Source organism: Opisthocomus hoazin, chromosome 12, assembly GCF_030867145.1.
Source record: "Opisthocomus hoazin isolate bOpiHoa1 chromosome 12, bOpiHoa1.hap1, whole genome shotgun sequence".
NCBI classification, from domain to species: Eukaryota; Metazoa; Chordata; class Aves; order Opisthocomiformes; family Opisthocomidae; genus Opisthocomus; species Opisthocomus hoazin.
The window spans coordinates 6073952-6093941 of record NC_134425.1 but is presented as its reverse complement, the minus strand read 5'-3'; the positions used below and the strand labels follow the sequence as shown (position 1 = coordinate 6093941).

The window sequence follows — 19990 nt, the reverse complement described above, 5'->3', positions numbered from 1 at the left end:
TTAAGCATACGAGGAATTGAAATACGTGGCTTGTGTACTGTTACACATTTCTACATGCTGCTGCTCTCGAAAAAAACAACAGGTATTATCCAATATTAGCTTTTTTGTCGTGATTACAAACAATGCTTAAACTGTTATTGTATCTGCAGAATGTGATGTATGATATAGGCTCTAGGACATAGTTTTGGGATGGAAGCACCTCCTTTAATAAAACTGCAGACTATTTAGTGAAGCTTTGAAAATACTGCTGTTTATGTCTTGCAAATACAAAGTTTTATCTAGGGTGTTAACCACTAAGGTTTTATCTTCATCTGAATCAAAGCAGAAAGAGTATGCCTTTCGGAGGAAGAAAAAAAGGCATTTTTAGGTATGTGCTGCAAGCTATGTAACCCTTTCCACAAACTCTTTCCTTTCTAGCTCTTGTAAAACGTGTCATTTTAGTGTTTCATTTTCTGGAGGTAATAGGATAGTGATAAACAATAATATTTACCTAGAACATTAGTCATTGAGTATTGAAGGCTGACTTCCATGGGGTTTTTTCCTAGCTTTTCCCTTTCAGTTCTAAGAAAAGAATTAGAAGCCTGCAGGTTAACCAGTCACATCACTCGACTGGTTCGATTCCCAGAGAAGTGTTCAAAACGCAGCGTTAGATGGTTGTGCTTGCAATGCGATGGGAGGATAAAGGTAAACATGGACCTTCTGAGCAGAGGGGTGCTCAGAGCGAACCTGAAGGAAGTGCAGAGCACAGGAAAACAGCTGAATTTTCACCTCTGTCAGTGAATACCTCCCCCAGCTCCGGACCAGGAACCTGAAATGCTCTTTTCAGGGCAGATGCCTACGATTAGTTCGGAGAACTTGCGAGAACTTCCTCTCTTTTTAACACATAAAAGGCTGATAGAGCAAGCAGCCAATGGTATTGGTGAAATCCATTTTTTATCTAGTGGTCATGATAGAATGTCTTTTGTCACACAGTATTGTGGTGTTAACAGAAAAAACATTTCCTTGCAAACACTCGATTTCTGGTCTGTTAAGAGTTTGTTTCTGTTTCTTAAAACCTCTGTTAAGTCCCTCTGAAAAGGATGTGGGCCTTTGACTTGTTTGAGAAAATCTCCTATAATTTTCTCTGAAGTGAAGCAGGGAGCCATAAACAGACTGGTGGAGATGGCAATTTCCAGGAAGAGGGTGATAACATGTAGCTGGAAGTGGTACTATTGTCCTCTAGTGCTGAAAAGTGTGGTCTGCCCAAGGTCACGGCGTCACAGGTATACAGTGAGCACGCAAGATGAGGAATGATCATGGAGGCAGCAGCTGGTACTGAAGAGGACATAATTTACACTCTTTGAAGTAGTTTCAAGAAGGTATACTCCTGGGCACCATAATTCCTTTACGCCTTGTGTGCTGAATTTAGCAAGGGGGAAACTGGAGATTTCTGGGTAGAGAGCCAGCAAAACATTATTTCTACAAATGTAGGCTGCTGGCCATGATAGATGTGATGATCTGGTCCCAAGATCCTTGTTGGGGCAACAAAGCTGTTTTCTCTCAACCATGTACTGTTTTTATCCTTTACCAGTAAAAATTTGTATTGTCCCTTCCAAAAGAGACCAATTGAAGCACCATCTGAAGAAAATTGTCTCACTGTCTCTATGAAAAGTGTTGTAATTCTGATCCTGACAGAATAGCCCTGTAATGGGAACCCCGATGAAATTTTTACTGGGTGCCATGGAACATTGCCAATTGTTTCCCACAGCAACCAAAAACTTCTAAAATACATTAATTAAGATCACAGACAATTATCTTCTGGGCTGAGTGAAATGTCATATATCCGGGGGGGGGGGGGGGGGGGGAAGGGCCTTTTTAGTAGTATAGGACAATGTTTATTCCTATAATCCTCCCAGTAAAACTGGATGTGACAGATGAAAAGTGACAGCCTGTACATTCAGAAATTTTCATGATAGAATGTCTTTTGTCACACAGTATTGTGGTGTTAACAGAAAAAACATTTCCTTGCAAACACTCGATTTCTGGTCTGTTAAGAGTTTGTTTCTGTTTCTTAAAACCTCTGTTAAGTCCCTCTGAAAAGGATGTGGGCAAAATGGAGAAACTTTTAAATTCAAAAGCCAACAAAATGAAGCTGTAGTTCAGCTGTTATGTGCCACAGTAAAGAAGCTTCCTTATTTACAGAATGATATTGTCACACAGATCAAGCGTAAACAGTTAGGACATCAATTAAAAAGGGAAAAGCTGTTTATGCTGAAGAAACTTTAAAACTATGCGCCTGAAGGTATGAGATGGCTGTGTGTGTACAGGACCTGTTTTGACAAAAAATAGTATGAGATAAACAGAACTGACATCTTTTAGAGACAGAAGATAAAATTAACACATGAAAAGGAACTGAAACTTCTATTACTTGAGTCTTACTTTATTCATGAGCGCCATGAACATAAAACACTTTGCAACTTAATCCAATATTGTGAAATAAATTTAAAGCTGGAATTATCTTAAAATTTAATAGCTCACTTAGAAAAATCCCTTTATACAGGATATTTCCTTATCTTACTCTGTTCTTTAACCTATTCTTATCTTACTCTATTTCTTTAACTTATTTATCTTTAAACTATTTCTATCTTAATTCTCTTACGCTAAAGAGGGGCATGATAAGGTATTATTTTCCCATATGGAACAGACCTTTCATAAACACAGGAGAAGCCTCGAGTTTACTTGTTTAATCTTCTTCATGGTTTTTGAACTTGGAGGTTGAATTTGTCAAAATTTAAAGATCTCTATAACCAGGAAGGCTAGAAACTTCTTTTTAAGAAACTGGGGTTTTCCCCGGTAACAGCAAGCTTTTTAGAGCTGAGGGAAGATTTGGCAATGCTGAATTTCCATTTTCTGAGCAACACAGCAAGTGACTTAGTTTCATTAATTTTATGAAACAGAACACTGCTGCAATAGTAGGACAGACTTATAACTCAAATATTGGGCTGTATCATCAAGGCAACACTTAGGAAATATTTGCTCTTGTTACACTGCAAGTTTATCCTAAAAGGCTCGAAAGACTTAAGCGAAATTTTAAAAGGTAATTAAATGTGCTAATGCTAAATGCTTCTCTTAATTCCATTGCTTTATAACATGCCACCCCTCTCCTAGCAGAGATTTTCTAGCCTCCTCTTCAAGTTCTAGTAACACAGTAACTTGCTGAACTTTCTGACATACGTAGTTTCTTCTACCTCAAGGAGGTACAAGTAGATCTTGGATGTGGTAGGTTACTACTTTGGGGAAAAAAATGCCACTAAAAATACACTAGTTTTACATACATACATAATCTCTCTTATTTTAGAGATTACACATCGATAGCAGCAATCAAATCAAACTTCCTTCAGCTGTACAGTAACAACTACAGGTTGTTAAAAGAAAAAAGACACAACTCCCTCCCCCAGTTCCATTTCTGTTTGGAATTGTCATTATTCAAATTCCTGCTGCAGAAAACGTGACTTTTTAGTTTGTTGTTGTGACACATTTGAGGATCTAAACTAACTAATCTCTTTGGTATCTAGTTACTAATTTAGAATTTTCTACATACGATGTTAAGGTGATTCTCGTTTCTCTGGAAATTATCTGTTTTGGCTACCAAGTGTACTTTAGAGGGGCTTAGTGTGGTCATTTGTTCTTATTCGGAAATTGTCAATCTAAATTTATTATTTGGCTTGGAAACCCCAAAAATATTCTAGCAGCAACGCAGCACTACTTGTTTTAAAGAAGAATCTTCGAGTTCATAAAACTGCTGTCCATGCTTTAAAAATTTTCCTTTAGGATCCTTACCTGTGAGCGGTTGTTCTTTTTAGAAGGTTTAAGGAACCAACACACAAAATTTAAAAAATGAAAATAATCATCCTTTAAGAATAGCATACAGGAAAAAAAAAAAACGTGTCTTTATCTAAACTGCTTTTTTTTTTTTTTTTTAAGGGCTTATGCCTTTGCTCAACTCTGGAGATAGGTAGAGGAATTCTTAAAAGTCTCGAAGGGGTTAACTTTTCTGCAACTTTAGATATTTGTTAACTTTTGGGGTTTGTCACCATTACATGACTCTCTACTGCAGTTACAGGCCAGGATTATGTCTGGAAAACCAGAGGTCAACTCTGACTGTGATGGAGAGCGAAGGAGCAAACTATGCTTGCTCTTTTCTGATTCTTTGGAGAACCATTTCCCATCCACTGCTTAAACGGGACTGACTGAGACAAAAGCCACTTGTCAGCGATGAAAGCATATTGTTGTGGAGACCAAAGATGATTTCTAGCTGCTGGTCATCCTCACAGATATCACTCAAGACTTAAGCACGGTGATTTAGATGAAGCAAGGAAAAAATAATCTGCTGTGATAGAGACAGTGTCTGTTGCTAACTAAAACATACTAGAAAATACCTCTAAAACGAATACACTGAAATAAGTTAGCAGGCACTAGCTTTTAGTAGAGAAGTGTATGATATTATCCCATATGCTCCACACAAGCCACACGCAGTCACACAGGTGGGCACTGTGCTATTGCTCTGTCTAGTCTCCAAGGACCTTGTTTCCTGGGTTTGTTACAGAGCTCTTGGGACAAAAAAACCACGTGCGTATTCTATGAGATGTTATCCTGCCAGACAATTAAATAATCTGGGAAAAAGTACTTCTGTGGGTTTTTTTGGCTGGTTGGTTTTGCTCAAAGTTTCCATGTAAGGAGGAGACACCCACCTATATTGATGACAACAGTGGGTGGGATGAATGAAGCAAGGGGGACTTTAACCCCTGTTCCTCTGGCAACTTTGTATAAGGTAAAAGTTGGGGCAGTTGGGTTAATGGGTAAATTTGCTATTCTCATGTTCTGATACAGAGATCTTCCTTTTTTTAATTATGATGACAATGTCTATAAAATAGACATAAAATTTTAAAGATTTAAATAAAATTATCTGCTATTACGTGATGGTCACAATGCAAAGAATAGATTTGTGCATCTTCTCAAGAGACAGAACCCTTCTCTCTGCCGTGTCTCAAGTTCTCCCGTGTTAACAAGTAACATCCTGGACCTCCTGAAGTTAGTGGTAATGATTCTTTAGGTCTACTGTTGTATCCAAGACTGAGACCATTTCATGGTTACAAAATGGTTATAGAAAAATTCCAGGAAGGCATTGAATGATTGCTTAGAATAAGCCTCAATCCAAACAGTATCATGTGGCTAGATGGATGTATTATGATGACAAAATGAATATGCCATTGAGAACAAAGTATGTCTTCTACAAGTTGAATGCAAAAAAAGCCAACAAAAAGTAATTGCTATGCTAACCTTTCATACTGAAATCGTTGGGGGGAAAAAAGGAAATAAGATATCTTTTAATCTTTTTTTTTTTTTGGTACATAAAAGTTGCTCTATACATAGTAATTTGCTGGTTCTGTCTTGGCATTTAATTCAGTAGAATACAGTAGTTCAGTTGGAGGGGACCTATAACGATGATGCAAAAGCAGATCTAAGTGTATCATTTCACTTCAGTCATAGAAGGTTTCATGTGTCAAGGACTCGCACAGTTACTGCTGACAACACATCAACTCCTGAACGCAGTATTGATGATATGGGTTTTATAGGTAGTTTCCGTGGCTGTAGCTTCGCCAGGGACAGGATGCAAATTATTAAGTGCAGTCTTCCCTTCCTGCCAGAAGGACTGTGATTGGATACTGCCAAAACCAGGTAAAAAAATAAAACAAAAAAACCCAAAAAAAACCAAACCACACACACAAAAAAACCCAACAAAAAAACCACAGAAAACCCCAGTAACCAATCCTAGTGCTTTCTACTCCCATCTTATTAAAAAGTACACAAAGCAAATGATAATTAAGTTGCCTTTCACAACTGATGTCTCTAGATACAAAAAGAGGAGGAATGCTGCTTTTTATAAATATACAGGAAGACAGATTTACAGAGCCAACCAGAAGAAACTGTACTGAAACTGAAAAAATGTCAGTGGGCCAGGCCTACGCTTAGAATAATGAAAGCAAGACAATTAAGCATCTCTTGGATGGTCTGAGGTGTTGAAACTTCTCGGTGAAAAGTGAGAAAGACTCAAGTGCACTTTACATTTTTCAAGAGTTTTATTCACTTGCATTTGATGTGAAAATAAGGAGCAAACTGCATGTGATTGAGGTCCTTATTTAGGACTAACAGAACCATGTTGGCTGTCAACCAACACCCCAAGGTCCTTTTCCGCAGGGCAGCTTTCCAGCCACTCTTCCCCAAGCCTGTAGGTTTGTGTGGGGTGGTTGTGACCGAAGTGCAGGACCCAGCATTTGGCCTTGCTGAACCTCATACAGTTGACCTTGGCCCATCGATCCACCCTGTCCAGATCCCTCTGCAGAGCCTTCCTACCCTCGAGTAGATCGACACTCCCACCCAGCTTGATGCCATCTGCACACTTACTGAGGGAGCACTCAATCCCCTCATCCAGATCATTGATAAAGATGTTAAACAAGACCGCACCCAAAACTGAGCCCTGGGGAACACCACTTGCGACTGGCCGCCAGCTGCATTTAACTCCATTCACTACCACCCTCTGCGCTCAGCCATTCAGCCAGTTCTTTATCCAGCGAAGAGTACACCCATCCAAACATGGGCAGCTAGTTTCTCCAGGAGCATACTGTGAGGAACAGTGTCAAAGACCTTACTGAAGTCCAGGTAGATGATGTCCATAGCCTTATCTTCATCCACTAGGTGGGTCACCTGGTCATGGAAGGAGATCAGGTTGGTCAAGCAGGACCTGCCTTTCAAGAACCCAGGCTGGCTGGGCCTGATCCCCTGGTGTCCTTCACATGCCTGGTGAGCGCACTCAGGATGAATCGCTCCATAATCTCCCCCAGCACTGAGGTCAGGCTGACAGGCCTGTAGTTCCCGGGATCCTCCTTCCGGCCCTTCTTGTAGATGGGTGTTACACTGGTTATCCTCCAGTCATCTGGGACCTCTCCCATTAGCCAGAACTGCTGATAGATGATGGAGAGTGGCTTGGCCAGCTCCTCCACCAATTCCCTCAGCACTCTTGGATAGATCCCATGCAGCCCCATAGACCTGTAAGTGTCCAGGTGGCATAGCAGGTCGTTAACTGCTTCCTCCTGGATTATGGGAGGTTTGTTCCGCACTCCTTCCCTATCTTCGAGCACTGGGGGATGACTATCCTGGGAATAACTAGTCTGACTAGTACTAAAGACTGAGGCAAAGAAGGCATTAAGTACCTCAGCCTTTTCCTCATCCTTGTTGACAACATTCCCCCTCGCATCCAGTAAGGGATGGAGACTCTCATTGGCCCTCTTTTTGTTGTTGATGTATTTGTAAAAAATTTTTTGTTGTCCCTTACAACAGTGGCCAGCCTGAGTTCTAGCTGGGCTTTTGCCTTTCTAATTTCCTCTCTGCATGACCTAACAAGACCGCTGTACTCCTCCTGAGTCACCTGCCTTTTCTTCCATAGGTGCTAGACCCTCCTTTTTTTCATAAGTCCGAGCAAGAGCTCCCTGGTCAGCCAGGCTTGTTGTCTTCCCCGCCAGTTCGTCTTGCAGCACATGGGGACAGCCTGCTCCTGTGCCTTTAAGAATTCCTCCTTGTAGAAATTAACCTAATTTGTTTTCAGAATTAAAATACCAAAGTAAATGTTGTTTCCTTAGCATAGTTCCTGCACAAAAAATATTTATTTTTCTGAATATCTTTATTCAACCTATTTAATACTGCTCTACTGTTATTTTCTAACTTTCTATAGTCGTACTGATAACCTACAAAACTTTTGGCACAGTGAATGGGTTTGTTTACAGTAATTGCTAAATCCCAAACTAAAGATGGATATTTGTAAAGAGAATCACTTAATTTGCTACCTAACTTGAGCATACACAGTTTAAAATATGCAATAAGGCTGTGTATAAACATCAACATGGTTTGGGGTTTTACTTTAGCAATAAACTGTTATTTAGCTGCAAAGACTTCCACAGTGATTCTGTGTTTAATAACAGTCTGCCAGATCTTGATTTATTTTGAGACTTCTCAATGAAAATCAAAAACAACAGGGTTTTTGTTCATGTACTTTCTGCGAAAGAATTAATTAAAAGGAAGAACTCTGGTCTAGAAGAGCACATCCGCTTTTATGTGCAAAGCACAAATGACCTGACTTCAGAGCGAAGTGATCTAAAGGGAATGGAACTGCCAGCTTTTTAAACAACCGCTGTCCGTAGGGTACGTGCTGTGTGTTTCCAGTGAAGAACGGCTGTCCCACCTAGCCTTCCTTCTTTCCTCCCCTCAAATAATATTTGTGGTGATGTGAAAGAAGCCCCAGAGAATCTTTTGACACACACATGGCACACCTGACCTGTCACATAGTTTTGGATGAGCTCGTGCCTGCTGCGATACGGGGCAGCAAATTCATCAAAAGGTAAATGTAAGAGACCTGGTTATGTCTAAAAAGTAGAAAATACAAACTCACATTGTAGGCACTTGTAAATAACTCAAACCTGTAGCTGGAAGGTCTTCTCTCATCATAACCCAAGGACTGTATGCTCTAATTCATATGATATCATTTGTATTTCTTATCTTGTATCTCACTGAAACTGCTGAAGATGGCTAAAAGCCAACACAAAACACCCTTTTCTAAGATAAGAAATAGCATAACACTCACATTACCAATAGTTATATCACCCTTTCAGAAAAATTAATGCAATTTAAATACTATAATCGCTGGTGACAGATTACACATATATCTCATAAGAGTTTTATCCTGTAACTCAACATACAGGGCAGTTACCCAATTTGTGATTTCCTGAAGCAGCCAATAGTGGTATTCCTCCAGCTGATACAATCAGACTAATGAGACCTCCAATCTATCTCATTCAACTAAGTAGGAAGTATGTTATCTTAAAGTAAGCTGCTGTTCAAGTTTCATGGTTGTTAGAATTGTGCATTAACTGTGGAAGCAAACATCTATCTTCCAAGTGAAGAATCCTTTTGCCTTTCCACATTCACATGAATTTTTATCAGCAGCACCTGAAAAAGCAGTGTGTGCAATATGGCCTGTCCTGTTTGAAGAACCGCATTACATATTGGGATTTAAAAAAGTCTTGTGACTAAAAAGAACCAAACTAAAAAAACTGGCAATCTGTTTAGACTTACGAATTTTTTTTTAATATGTAAAACAAAAGAATTCCCGTAACTTTCCATAAATTGCTGAAGAGAACAAATCAATAAAACTTTTCTTTAGAAAAGTGGATTACCTGACTGAAGGTGTTTTAAGAAATTAAGGTGTTTTCAGCAAAGAAATAAATGATACTAGCTTTTAGCAAAGTTCAATTAATATGATAACCAAGAAGTATGTGATATTTTAAGGTATTTTGTGACTGATTAAGCCCCCCTGCTTTACTGACAAAAATTAAGAACAAAAAATTTTGCAAGTAAATTAGTCTTACTTTTGCTAAATAGAAACAGCAATATTTATGAACTTTATTTACAGGCTATTTTTTCTAATTTCCATTAATAGTTGATAGATTAAGAAGGATTTTTTAATTTTATTTGGTTTTGCACTTAAAATTTACAGCTCATACTGCGTGTAAATATTCTTAATTTTATGTAAGCCTCTTCTCTATCCCTTACAGTAGTCACAAATCTACTTAATTTCAGAAAATCTTTATTTAAGAAGAATACAAGACACTGTCTTGGTAGGGGAGATGTTTTCTAAATTTAGGTAGACATGAATGAGGGTGAAAAATGGTTAAAAAATTTTTATAGCTGTATTTAGTATAATTGGAGAATTCTTTTATGGTAGCATTCCACACATTTAGGTATTTTATGAAGGGTTACTTACAAATTCTAGCTATTTTTCAGCTTACTGCTCTCTCTTAACATCTATGATTTGTTTTTTCCTCTCTGTTGCTAATTCCTGGGCTCTGTCGATCCTTACAAGAAAAGTGCAGAAGATGCTGGTCTACATTAACACAGCGGGTACTTAACATTTGTATCCTTTGATGCAGGAATAGCAGGTCTTGACTGAAAAAGTGCAATGTATGGAGACTCTCTGCTTTTGGGTAAACTGCGCAAATCTGACTTAGTACTAACCAGCTTTTGAAACTTTCTGTGTATAGAAACCAATATGCCAGATATCCTTCTCCTTTTTCCGAGTTTACTGTAAAAGCAATTATTGTAGTCTCAAAGATGTAAAACTAGAAAAGTTTCAAGTGTATTTCACACTATATGCTGTTGTACTGCAACTACACACTATGGTTTGTATTTATTTAGACATCTGTAAAGATAACCTATAATGTATTCTCTAATCAGGCTAATGTTTGAACATCCTCTGAGTTTCTAAACTTCCTACCCTATGGCCACATGAAAGTACTCGAGGATAACTGTACACTCAAGATATGTTTTTCATTCTTCCAAATCTAACTGTAATGGACTTCAAGTTGAAGCATTAGTACAGCCTCAAAAAAACAGGACCGAGAATAACTGGGCTACTCCACAGCGCAAAAATGAAATACAAATAAAGTATAATTTTAATTGTTTTTAAAACTAGTCATAATTCTCCAGGTAATGATGTAAATGCAATGATCTGGCAGACATGCAATGTACAAATACAATGGAAAAAGACATTTGCGAAAACTATAACAATAATAATTTTGGTTTTTTAAAACCTCTTTATAAAATAATCCACAAGTCTCATTAAAAGCCTGACACAGATTTACTGACTTTTCTCATTAAAAAACCAAAACATTTCACACAATATTTAGCTTAGAAATATTGCTTACCTTAACTTTTTCTTCCAATCTTCCTAAGCGTAGGCTGCCTTCTACTATTTTGTTGAGAACACCTTGATTCTCATTTTCCAAGCATCTGGCCTGTAAACATATCATATACCTAACTGAATGTAATCATTACTTTAGATGGGGCAGACAAAATACATACACTGAGGATGACAGACCTATTCTGTTTTGAGCTCCAATAATCTGAAGAACCAAGATGGAAAAAGAATTCTGAAAATTATTCTAATGACGGCTAATTAATAATTTGTCATCTGACTGCAAATACTATCTCACTAACAAAATAGTATCTTGAAACAGTTTTGTTCTGAGGTGATCATAGCTGCTGATACTGTAAACCCAACCAATTCTGCATATTTTTCTACAGATGTATGTATGTGTATTTAGGGATCCCATTTATATGCATGAGACATCCTTCTGGGTCAGATTTAGCCGTCTGCTCTCAAAAGAGCCCTTGAAATTGGCAGGGGTTCAGGCAAGGAATCTGACATGTGGCTTATGAAATGCTTCTTTCTTATGACTGTTTCCATCATTTCATAAGCGCTACATCCTCTCTCAGATATAAAATGTAAACCAACCAAACACTGCATAAGCTGTAAACAATGAAATAATTTTAAAACTGAAAGAGGTTTCAACTGTTAAGTCCACTGAAAGTATTCAAGAGAAACAACCATGTTTTAGAATCAGCAATGTCTGACCACCTTGAACTACCCATATCACTCCAGAGGCACATCTCCTTTCACAGAAGTCAGAATTAACTAGCATCGCCAGAGTCTGAGCTTTGTGCACAGTCAGTGACATTTTGATTTACTGTGTGGCAGCTGAATCATACAATACAATAGAAGAATCATTTTGACAGCTGCTAACTCAGTATTACAGTTCATCATCAGTGTTGTACTACCAAGATTCTTTTAAATAAACTTGTTGCTGCTCTGTTTTACTGTATTTATCAGTAGGCTGCCACTGTTGCTGGAAACAGCAAATTTAAGACCATCCATTTATTTTTGTGGCGATGTGTTTACTACGAAATTTGTGGGTTTAATCCTCATTAAGTAAGAATATAGCCTAATTTCTTAGAGTGCTGTACCCTCTCTCCTCTCCCCGTTTGCCTGGATTAGATCTGCATGCAATGAATTTAAACACCTTAATTCAATTAGTGAATTAAAAACAGTAAGTAGCTAACAGTAAGTAGGTAACAGCAGCAGCTGAACTGAATAAATAAACCTGACATTACTGATTTTTGAGGTTTGGGGAATGAAAATACATTTTTAATTATATGCCACCATCAGTAGTGACTCTTCATAATCATTAGGGTCTGGCTCTAATGAATTTTTTTGTGTTTTCTAGGTCTTCCCATTAGACAACCATATCAGATTACCTAACTTCAAGATACACCTGCAGTCTAACTTCCTGTCAAGGTAGGTTTTAAGTTCAGCGATTAAAAGTAGGAACAGGTTGTTCTGATTCAGCTCTACCAGGCAGTAAACTTCACAATTAAAGGTTTTACTGATTAGTACTAGACTATTTCAGTAGAAAAGTTTGTATCGGAATATCTCTGCTGTCAGCCCAGACACAGTGAATTCATAAAGCAAGACTTGTGTGCTGTTTAGTACCTAACCCACAAAATGGAGAAATAACAGACAGCACGAAGTATGCATCATTATATGCATACACAAGAGAATGTGAACCAAAAGGAAGAGAGAAATTCTGTTCTGCATGACAGGACTGGCCTCTAATTGCTGGATCAGCTTATACCTATCTAAAGAAAGACACTTGACTGGATAGCTGACTGCGTTTTGGGCTGCTTTCCATGGACGTACTCTGAGCTTTTTGCACATGCACAAAACTTGATTTTCTAGTGTGTACTTTCAGGTGTGGGTTTCGGGAGGGAAGAATATGATGTCAACTACTGCACACTTGCAAAAATAGAGTTTACGCTACCTTGTGGTGATTAAGGTTATGTTAAGACATCTTTCCTTCTGAAACAGGCTTTTACTGCTAGAAGTATTCTGAACCTCTACCAGGGTATTATTAAGCCAAATGGCACACCTTGTACTTACAGGTAATTCTGGATCTCTGTGATATTTCTAATGTGGGATGCTGAATATTTTAAAGGAGATATACCAGAGACAGAGAGAAGAACCAGCTACCCTAATTCCTAGGAGACATTTGTTGTGCCTAGTTTCACAATCCTGAAGTCCAGTTTGCAGTGGACAAGGATTTGAGCTGGGTCACCATAGTTCCTCTTCCAGAATTAGGAATTAACTGCTATAGAATCTTTTTACCCAACACTGATACCAATCTTTGTCTGATACTTGGAACAACAAAAGCAAAAAAAGATTTATTTTAACAAAGTTTCAGGAAGGGGTTTCCAGGACCAATTTGAAGACAGAGTACCAATATGTAAAATTGAAATTGTGTCCAAGATCTTGTAAAGGAAACAGAGTGTGACTTAAAAAGCCCAGTAACTTCCACATCAGACACTTCCACTAAACAAAAGTTGTTCCAAAACTCTCAACCAAAATGACTGCTCAACAAAAATGAGCAATAATGTGCATGTGCATCTACAGTAGAAGGTCCACTCAGATCACTTCAAGGATAATAGTCTACCTTTAGATTCAGAAATACATATTAACAATTTATGATTGCGTGCTATTTTTCAATACATATAGCTTCAACAATTGAACCCAGTCTCTAAAATGAGGTTAAAAAATTATTTTAAGCTTGATATATACCATTACAGACCCTAATCCTGATGTGAGTTAAGGCTTAATTATCTCCAGAAATCAGTGTAGCTGCTTTTTAACCACTCTTCTAGAAAATAATCTTCTGCTGCTCTTATCCTATTTGCAAAAGTCTATTTAAATAGCAAAATCCTTAAACTGAAATTACAGCTTTCTTTTTTGATAATTCAAATGAACAACAAAGTTGTGCTGGTAGGATGGTAATTGTGTTAAATATTAATTACATCATATTAATTATTTAAAGATAATTACCAAACAAATGAGATGATCGCGTTCCTGAACTATCTTCTCCACCAAACCAATAAGGTTTGTGAGATAGTAATGGGCTGCATCTTCTTTTTCCATTGCTTCCTCCAACTGCTGATTCAAGAGACCTATTTGCTTCCTTAATTGCCTATAAAATTAACAGAAAAAGGAAATCCTTCAGATTGGGAATTAATAATGGCATCAAAAGAACTTGCATTGCATGTGCAAATCAACTTGTACAAGTCTCAAAAGATTAAATGTACTGTTAAAGATGCACTAGCTCAAAATATTTGCAATGCTGAAAGTATCATTTCACACTTTTGGGGGCTCTTTCTTTACAATATGTTGCATGAATAACAACAGTAACAATGACTCAAAAGACCAATTTGTGCAATAGCTAAAAGCTTGTATATCCTAAGAAATGTAACAGTAATATTGATTTTACTGTTTAAATAATTGTGAGCCCAACTCTGAACCACTTGGGTGCATGAGAGGTCTGCAAATAGTACAATACCCTATTTTTCAGGTGAGTACACAAATTATTAATTGCTATAGCTACTGGCATTAAAGATATAGTCTTAATTTGCATTTAGACATAGAAAACTGTGCATGAAAACATATAAAGCTTAGCAAAGTTACTTGATGACTAGGCCTTCAGATGTGACAAAGATGTGTTTAGGAAACATGTTTTTTCTGCAATAGGTAGAAATTACACACTGTCGGATGTCAGACAGTATTTTTACAGGTACTTCTGCTGTTATTTTGAGAAATACAAGTATTTCTACAGAAGAAAATAAGAACATGGTATGACTTGTTTGTCTTTTGTGTCATTTCCATCTCAGTTTCCAGGATCTTGTTGTCAGCCATGAAGTTATTTTGCTCTAAAAGCAGTTTCTTGTTTTGAGCTTGCAGTGATGCCATCTTTCCCATTAGATCTTCCAGCTCACAGCGCTTTTTCTCCTGCTCCTGTTGTAATTGGCTGCAAAAAAACAACAGCATAGAACAGGCATCACATATAACCCTACTTCACTAAAACGCTGTTACAGTAAGATACCCATGTTGAAGAAATGAATGAGACACATTGAGAATGCCTAATGTTTAGTGGAGACAAAGACAAGTATTACAATCTCATGATGTATCAAATCATGAATGAAGCATAATACAAACAAAATTATTCAAATAATTAATACTGACTGCACTTGAAATAGGATATTTTTATAATTTAAATTCTATGTAGTCTAAATGTATTCCTTTCCTATTTTTTTTTTCAAATAAATTACTAGCAATGTCAAAACACAAGGTCTGAGAACTCAGGAAGGCACTGTACCAAGAAACAGTAACTTGCACTATCCTAAGGCTTGAAAGAAATGTACATAATATCTTTAGAAAAACATTACTTTACAGGCTATATTGCATGAGAGCACTTTTGTGTTGTGCTGCTTCATGTTATTTCCATATTGTAAAGACTGGAGGAACTTGGTATTTTTAGTTTAGAGTTTCAGGATCCTTCAGGCATTTTCCCAAATATGGGAACAAAAGGATGAGAACACTTTATATACAGTCTTGTAAATGCTTTGCAGAATTGTTTCTCTGAGCACCACATGTAAACTCATACCTTTTTACATCATTCACCAAAGCAAAGTGCTCCTCTGGTGCTATTCTGCTATCCAGTTTGGCTTTCAGCTCTTCACAAGTAGAACGCAAAGCTTCCAATTGCTTCTGGTACTCTGCTATCTCTTCTTCTTGACTCTGTTTCTTATCTTCTAGAATTATTATCTGTTTGGTCAATTTTGAAGCTTTTGGGAGAAAAAAAAAAAAAAGCCCAACTGGGTAGAGCGGAACTAATTCAATCACCTAGTAAAACTTCCAACTAAACCAGTAATATGATAATTCCTAGTTGTTCATAGCATTATATAACAGTGGATTTAGCAGTTTGGTTTGGATTTTAACACTTTGGATTTTTCTTTTTGCTCTCTCAAGCAGTTTGTTCTGTAAAAGTACCAAAGCTTCAAGACTACTTCTTTTCAGGGCTATAAGCTATTTGCTCATTAAAATGTCATTTCACTCTGAAAAATCCTCCGATACAGATTTTACCAGTTCAGGAAAAGAACCTAAAATGGAATGTTGACTTTTGTAGCCTAGTAGATGGGGCACACATATAGAGGCTGCCTAGTTTCTCTTCACTGATCTCTGAATTTTTCTTGTACAATCACTGGATACACTGCCAAAACAGTTGCAGCAGCTGAATGGAAGATTAGGGCTCTTGTCTCCTTGTGAGAACTCCAGAAACAGATAACAAAATCGGTCAGTGTTTGCTAAGGATGTTCTGACAACTCATACCAGATCAAGCTATTTCGAGACCTGGAAAGAGGAACACCTGATTTTGGGGTATTGTCTGGCCTTTGGCCTTGGGTATGATGAGTTGTTATTTTCTACACACAGATGGATACAGGCAGATAGAACTCTAAACAAGAAACTCAGAAATTTTAAAACCAGAAAGTATTTATGGAATTAGGTGGCAGATTAATAAAAAATTTTCAGAATTGGAGTTTTGCTATATAGGTTCACTTAAGGAGACTGTTCTCATCAGCAACTTATGTTAATAGTGGATAATTAAATGTTCTTCAGAACATCCTCATCTGTGAATTAAGATTCAGTTTTCCTTTTTAAACTTCACTACGCAATCTCACTTTCAGTTTTGGGATTTTAAACCATAACATGCTTGTTCTCTTTCTAATATCCAGTCAGAAGGCTATTAACAATATCCAGAGGAATATGCCAATGCAAAAAAAAATAACTATAAGCAGAAAAACTGATCTTGGTCAAGCAATAATATTTACAGGCAAGACAAGGAACATCAAGTGTTCTGAATTCAAGCAAATACAAACCTCCGATAAAACAGCAAGAGATAACAGATTATTACTTGAAGATGCATGTAAATTCAAGCAGTATCAAATTATAACACTGTAAAATGAAATACTGCTACTTATGCTATAATTAACTATATTAAGTGATAAACGTGGGTTACAAAGCAGAAAAATAAACAACCCTACGATTCTAAATTGAACATTTAAATAAGGAAGTAATACCTCACAAATACCAACTGTGAAGTTTAAAGTGCTCTTAAATTATGAAAAATAGTGTATTGCTGTTTAACAGTTCTTGGCACTTGTTCAGAGGAAGCAAGTCAAAATGGAGTATGCTGCATAGTGTCAATAGGTGATACTGACATTTCTTTTCAGTATCAGTTGACAAGATCTCATATTAGTGTTACCCGCACTAAGCGATGCTTCGTAGGCATATATGAAGTTGCAAAAAAAACACTCCCAAAACCAACCCCTCCCCAAACCACCAAAACAAAAAACCCCACCCACAAACAGAAAACCAAACCTGCAGTACTCTGGTGTAGTTGAAACGATTTGCAACTCAAGCGCTTTACCTTCTTGAACATGTTGTCTGTGACTATCTTTTGCTTTAGCTTGTTGAATTTCAAGTTGCTCCATCAACAATCCATTTTCTTCCAAGACCAGCTTGGCCTGAGTTTTCAGCTGCTGCCTGCAATAACAACCAGCTTATAAATAAAATATAATTCAAGTATTAACTTATGTCCAAAGAAAGAATACTGCTGACTTCCAACAGTGTAAACTTATAAAATCATGTTTGAACCTCTTTAAAAAAAAACAAACTAAAACCCTCATTGAAAGCAATGTCAGGACCCAAGGTAAGCTTATCAGAGACATGAACTCACAACCTTCAAAATGTAAATTACTTAAAATAATGTTTAAAAATCTTTGACCAACTAAAGCAAAAATTCCCTATAGAATGAAGGAAAAATACCTATGTATGAATCAGAGTGTAGCAACACAGAATGGTTGAGGTTGAAAGGCACCTCTGAAGGCCACCCGGTCCAACCACCCTGGTCAAGCAGGGGCATCTACAGCCAGCTGCCCAGGACCATGTCCAGATGTTTTTTTTAAGATCTCTAGGGATGGAGACTCCACAACCACTCTGGACAGCTTGTTGCAGTGCTCACAGTGAAAAACTGTTTCCTTATGTTCAGAGGGAACCTCCTGTGTCTCAGTTTGTGCTCTTTACCTCTTGTCCTGTCACAGGGCACCAATGAAAAGAGCCTGGCTCTGTCTTTACAGCCTCCCTTCAGGCATTTATATACAGTGATAAGATTACCCCTTGAGCCTTCTCTTCTCTAGGCAAAAAAGTCCCAGGTCTCTCAGACTTCTCTCATATGAGAGAACTGAAGTTACATAATAGTGCCAGATGACTTGCAGACAGCTACGTAACTAGTAACTGAAACAAATTTGTTTTCAAAAACATGATAAATTCTTAGACAGGATTTGGATCTTCTTGGCTTTGATCTCTGAAAAAATACAGCCAGTGTGTTGTATGGGCCTGTAAAGATGATGTACATTTAAACTGAACCATCCCCAGCAGAGAACTTAACTCTCTGCTTTATAACTAGTACTAATTGAGCTTTCAAGAAAACCAGTACACCAGTCTTTATGTTAATGAAAGCTTAAGAAACTATTTGTTCTTACTAATAATAGGTTTAAAACTTTAGAAGTATCAGCCAGAATGCACAAAGAAATACAGTACAAGTGTGAGATGATATCACAAGTTGTCATCAATCAATCAGCAAGAGTAGCCTAAACCCAAGTAAAGTGTAGCAAAATAGACTGTTACCAAGGATTTCTGATGACAGTAACTAACACAACGTGTATCTACTTTGTTCACATGTGGCTTGACCTAAGTAAAAATGCATCCTATTGTGTGTAGATCTAGATAGGGACAATTTCCCCTACCATCAAATTATATTCAGACTAAAATTTAAGCTGAACCATACAGCTAACAATTGTTGTCCGGCAGCTGAAAAATAGGGTCTTAAACAGTCTACCCTGAAGATTTTTGCAAACACAGAAATGGAAGTCACCTTACAGTTGTATCCATGAAAACCTCTGCACATAGGCACTTGTAAGTTCAGCTGACTTATTTACAGTGAAATTTACTGCAGTGGGCATAGGAGAAGGAAGCAAGTGCGCATCAGCCACTTAGAAATTGGTTAATAGCCAAGATTGAGTTCGTATTCTTTAACCACTTAAGGCACTGCATGTTTTCATCTGAATGGATAAATATGAAATAAAAACTGAATTACAAAATACATTTGTCATTTGTGAAAGGAAGGTCAGTGCTGATGCAAGATGCTAAGCATTACCAGCTGAAAGAAACAATGGAAGTTTTTTCCCCATCAAAACTATCTAGGCTGGAGTTAAGGTTGAGAAAGTGGATTGTGAATCTTACTGGACAAGTCTTTAAAATATAACAATTGTAAACAAACTGATTTTGCAGGTAAAACTGCAACTTTCAAACTGATATCACTAAGATGGTATTTCATCAACAGGTTTAGGCATAAGGAATGTCTCCCACATTGCCAAGCTACATCCTCACCGTCAGCTATGCCTGGCACCATGATGCTACTTTGTGACACAAAATTTTTTAAATTGCTACAAAAAGATTAGGTTGATCAAGACCAACTCCTTTCTGTGCTTAGGAGTGCATCCCCATGAGCAGTTAAGTAAATACAAGAGCAATGCACTGCAACACTGAGCATGAAGACGCCACTGAATATATAGAGCGAATGCTTGGTAAGGTGGCATTGCTGCTGACATCCCGGCCTTGCTGAACCCTACCCTCAAAAACAGCTCCCAGACAGAGACTATAGACAGCCTGAAACAGCTCAGAGATAAGAACTTCTCTCATTCATCTGCAGAGAGGCAAAATTAAAAGCAAAGGTGTTACAAGTTCAAAAATTTGTATTTAAGAATCTGAAACACCTGTATGAAGAGCGTTTTGAAATTTGTGGACAGTATATAAGCATCCAAAGACATATAAAATATCCAGAGTATTTTATTAAAGCACCTATAAGACAGTTTGATGCCTTTATAAACAACTTACTTAACCAAATCTATACAGAAACTACACACTTCTGTAATTCTGCCTTGAGGAGCCTCTCATTGAAAGTCTGCTGATATTATTGGTTAAATTTACAGAGAGACAACATTAGAAGAGACAGCTTGAGTCAAAGTCCTCCTACTGTAGACACTGTGCCATTGATCCCTTCCATACAATTACCACCTGTGTCACGAGTGCAGTGAGAATTACATTCACTGCTCACAGCGGATG

General features: G+C 37.5%; 2 protein-coding genes across 3 annotated transcripts in view; one reads left to right on the top strand and one right to left on the bottom strand.

The window, feature by feature from the left end:
- Positions 1–19990, bottom strand: part of CEP89 (centrosomal protein 89) — a 40391-nt gene that overhangs the window by 6961 nt on the left and 13440 nt on the right. Inside the window, 5 exon segments of the mRNA XM_075434180.1 lie at positions 10794–10883; positions 13802–13943; positions 14607–14774; positions 15411–15591; positions 17235–17346. Of these exon segments, the coding sequence (XP_075290295.1) occupies positions 10794–10883; positions 13802–13943; positions 14607–14774; positions 15411–15591; positions 17235–17346 (693 nt within the window).
- TDRD12 (tudor domain containing 12) overlaps positions 1–19990 on the top strand; it is a 91640-nt gene that overhangs the window by 70562 nt on the left and 1088 nt on the right. For both annotated transcript variants that reach the window (XM_075434174.1, XM_075434173.1), the window contains one exon: positions 12153–12223. The gene's annotated coding sequence lies outside the window, so the exon portion shown is untranslated. The remainder of the gene's footprint in view (positions 1–12152; positions 12224–19990) is intronic.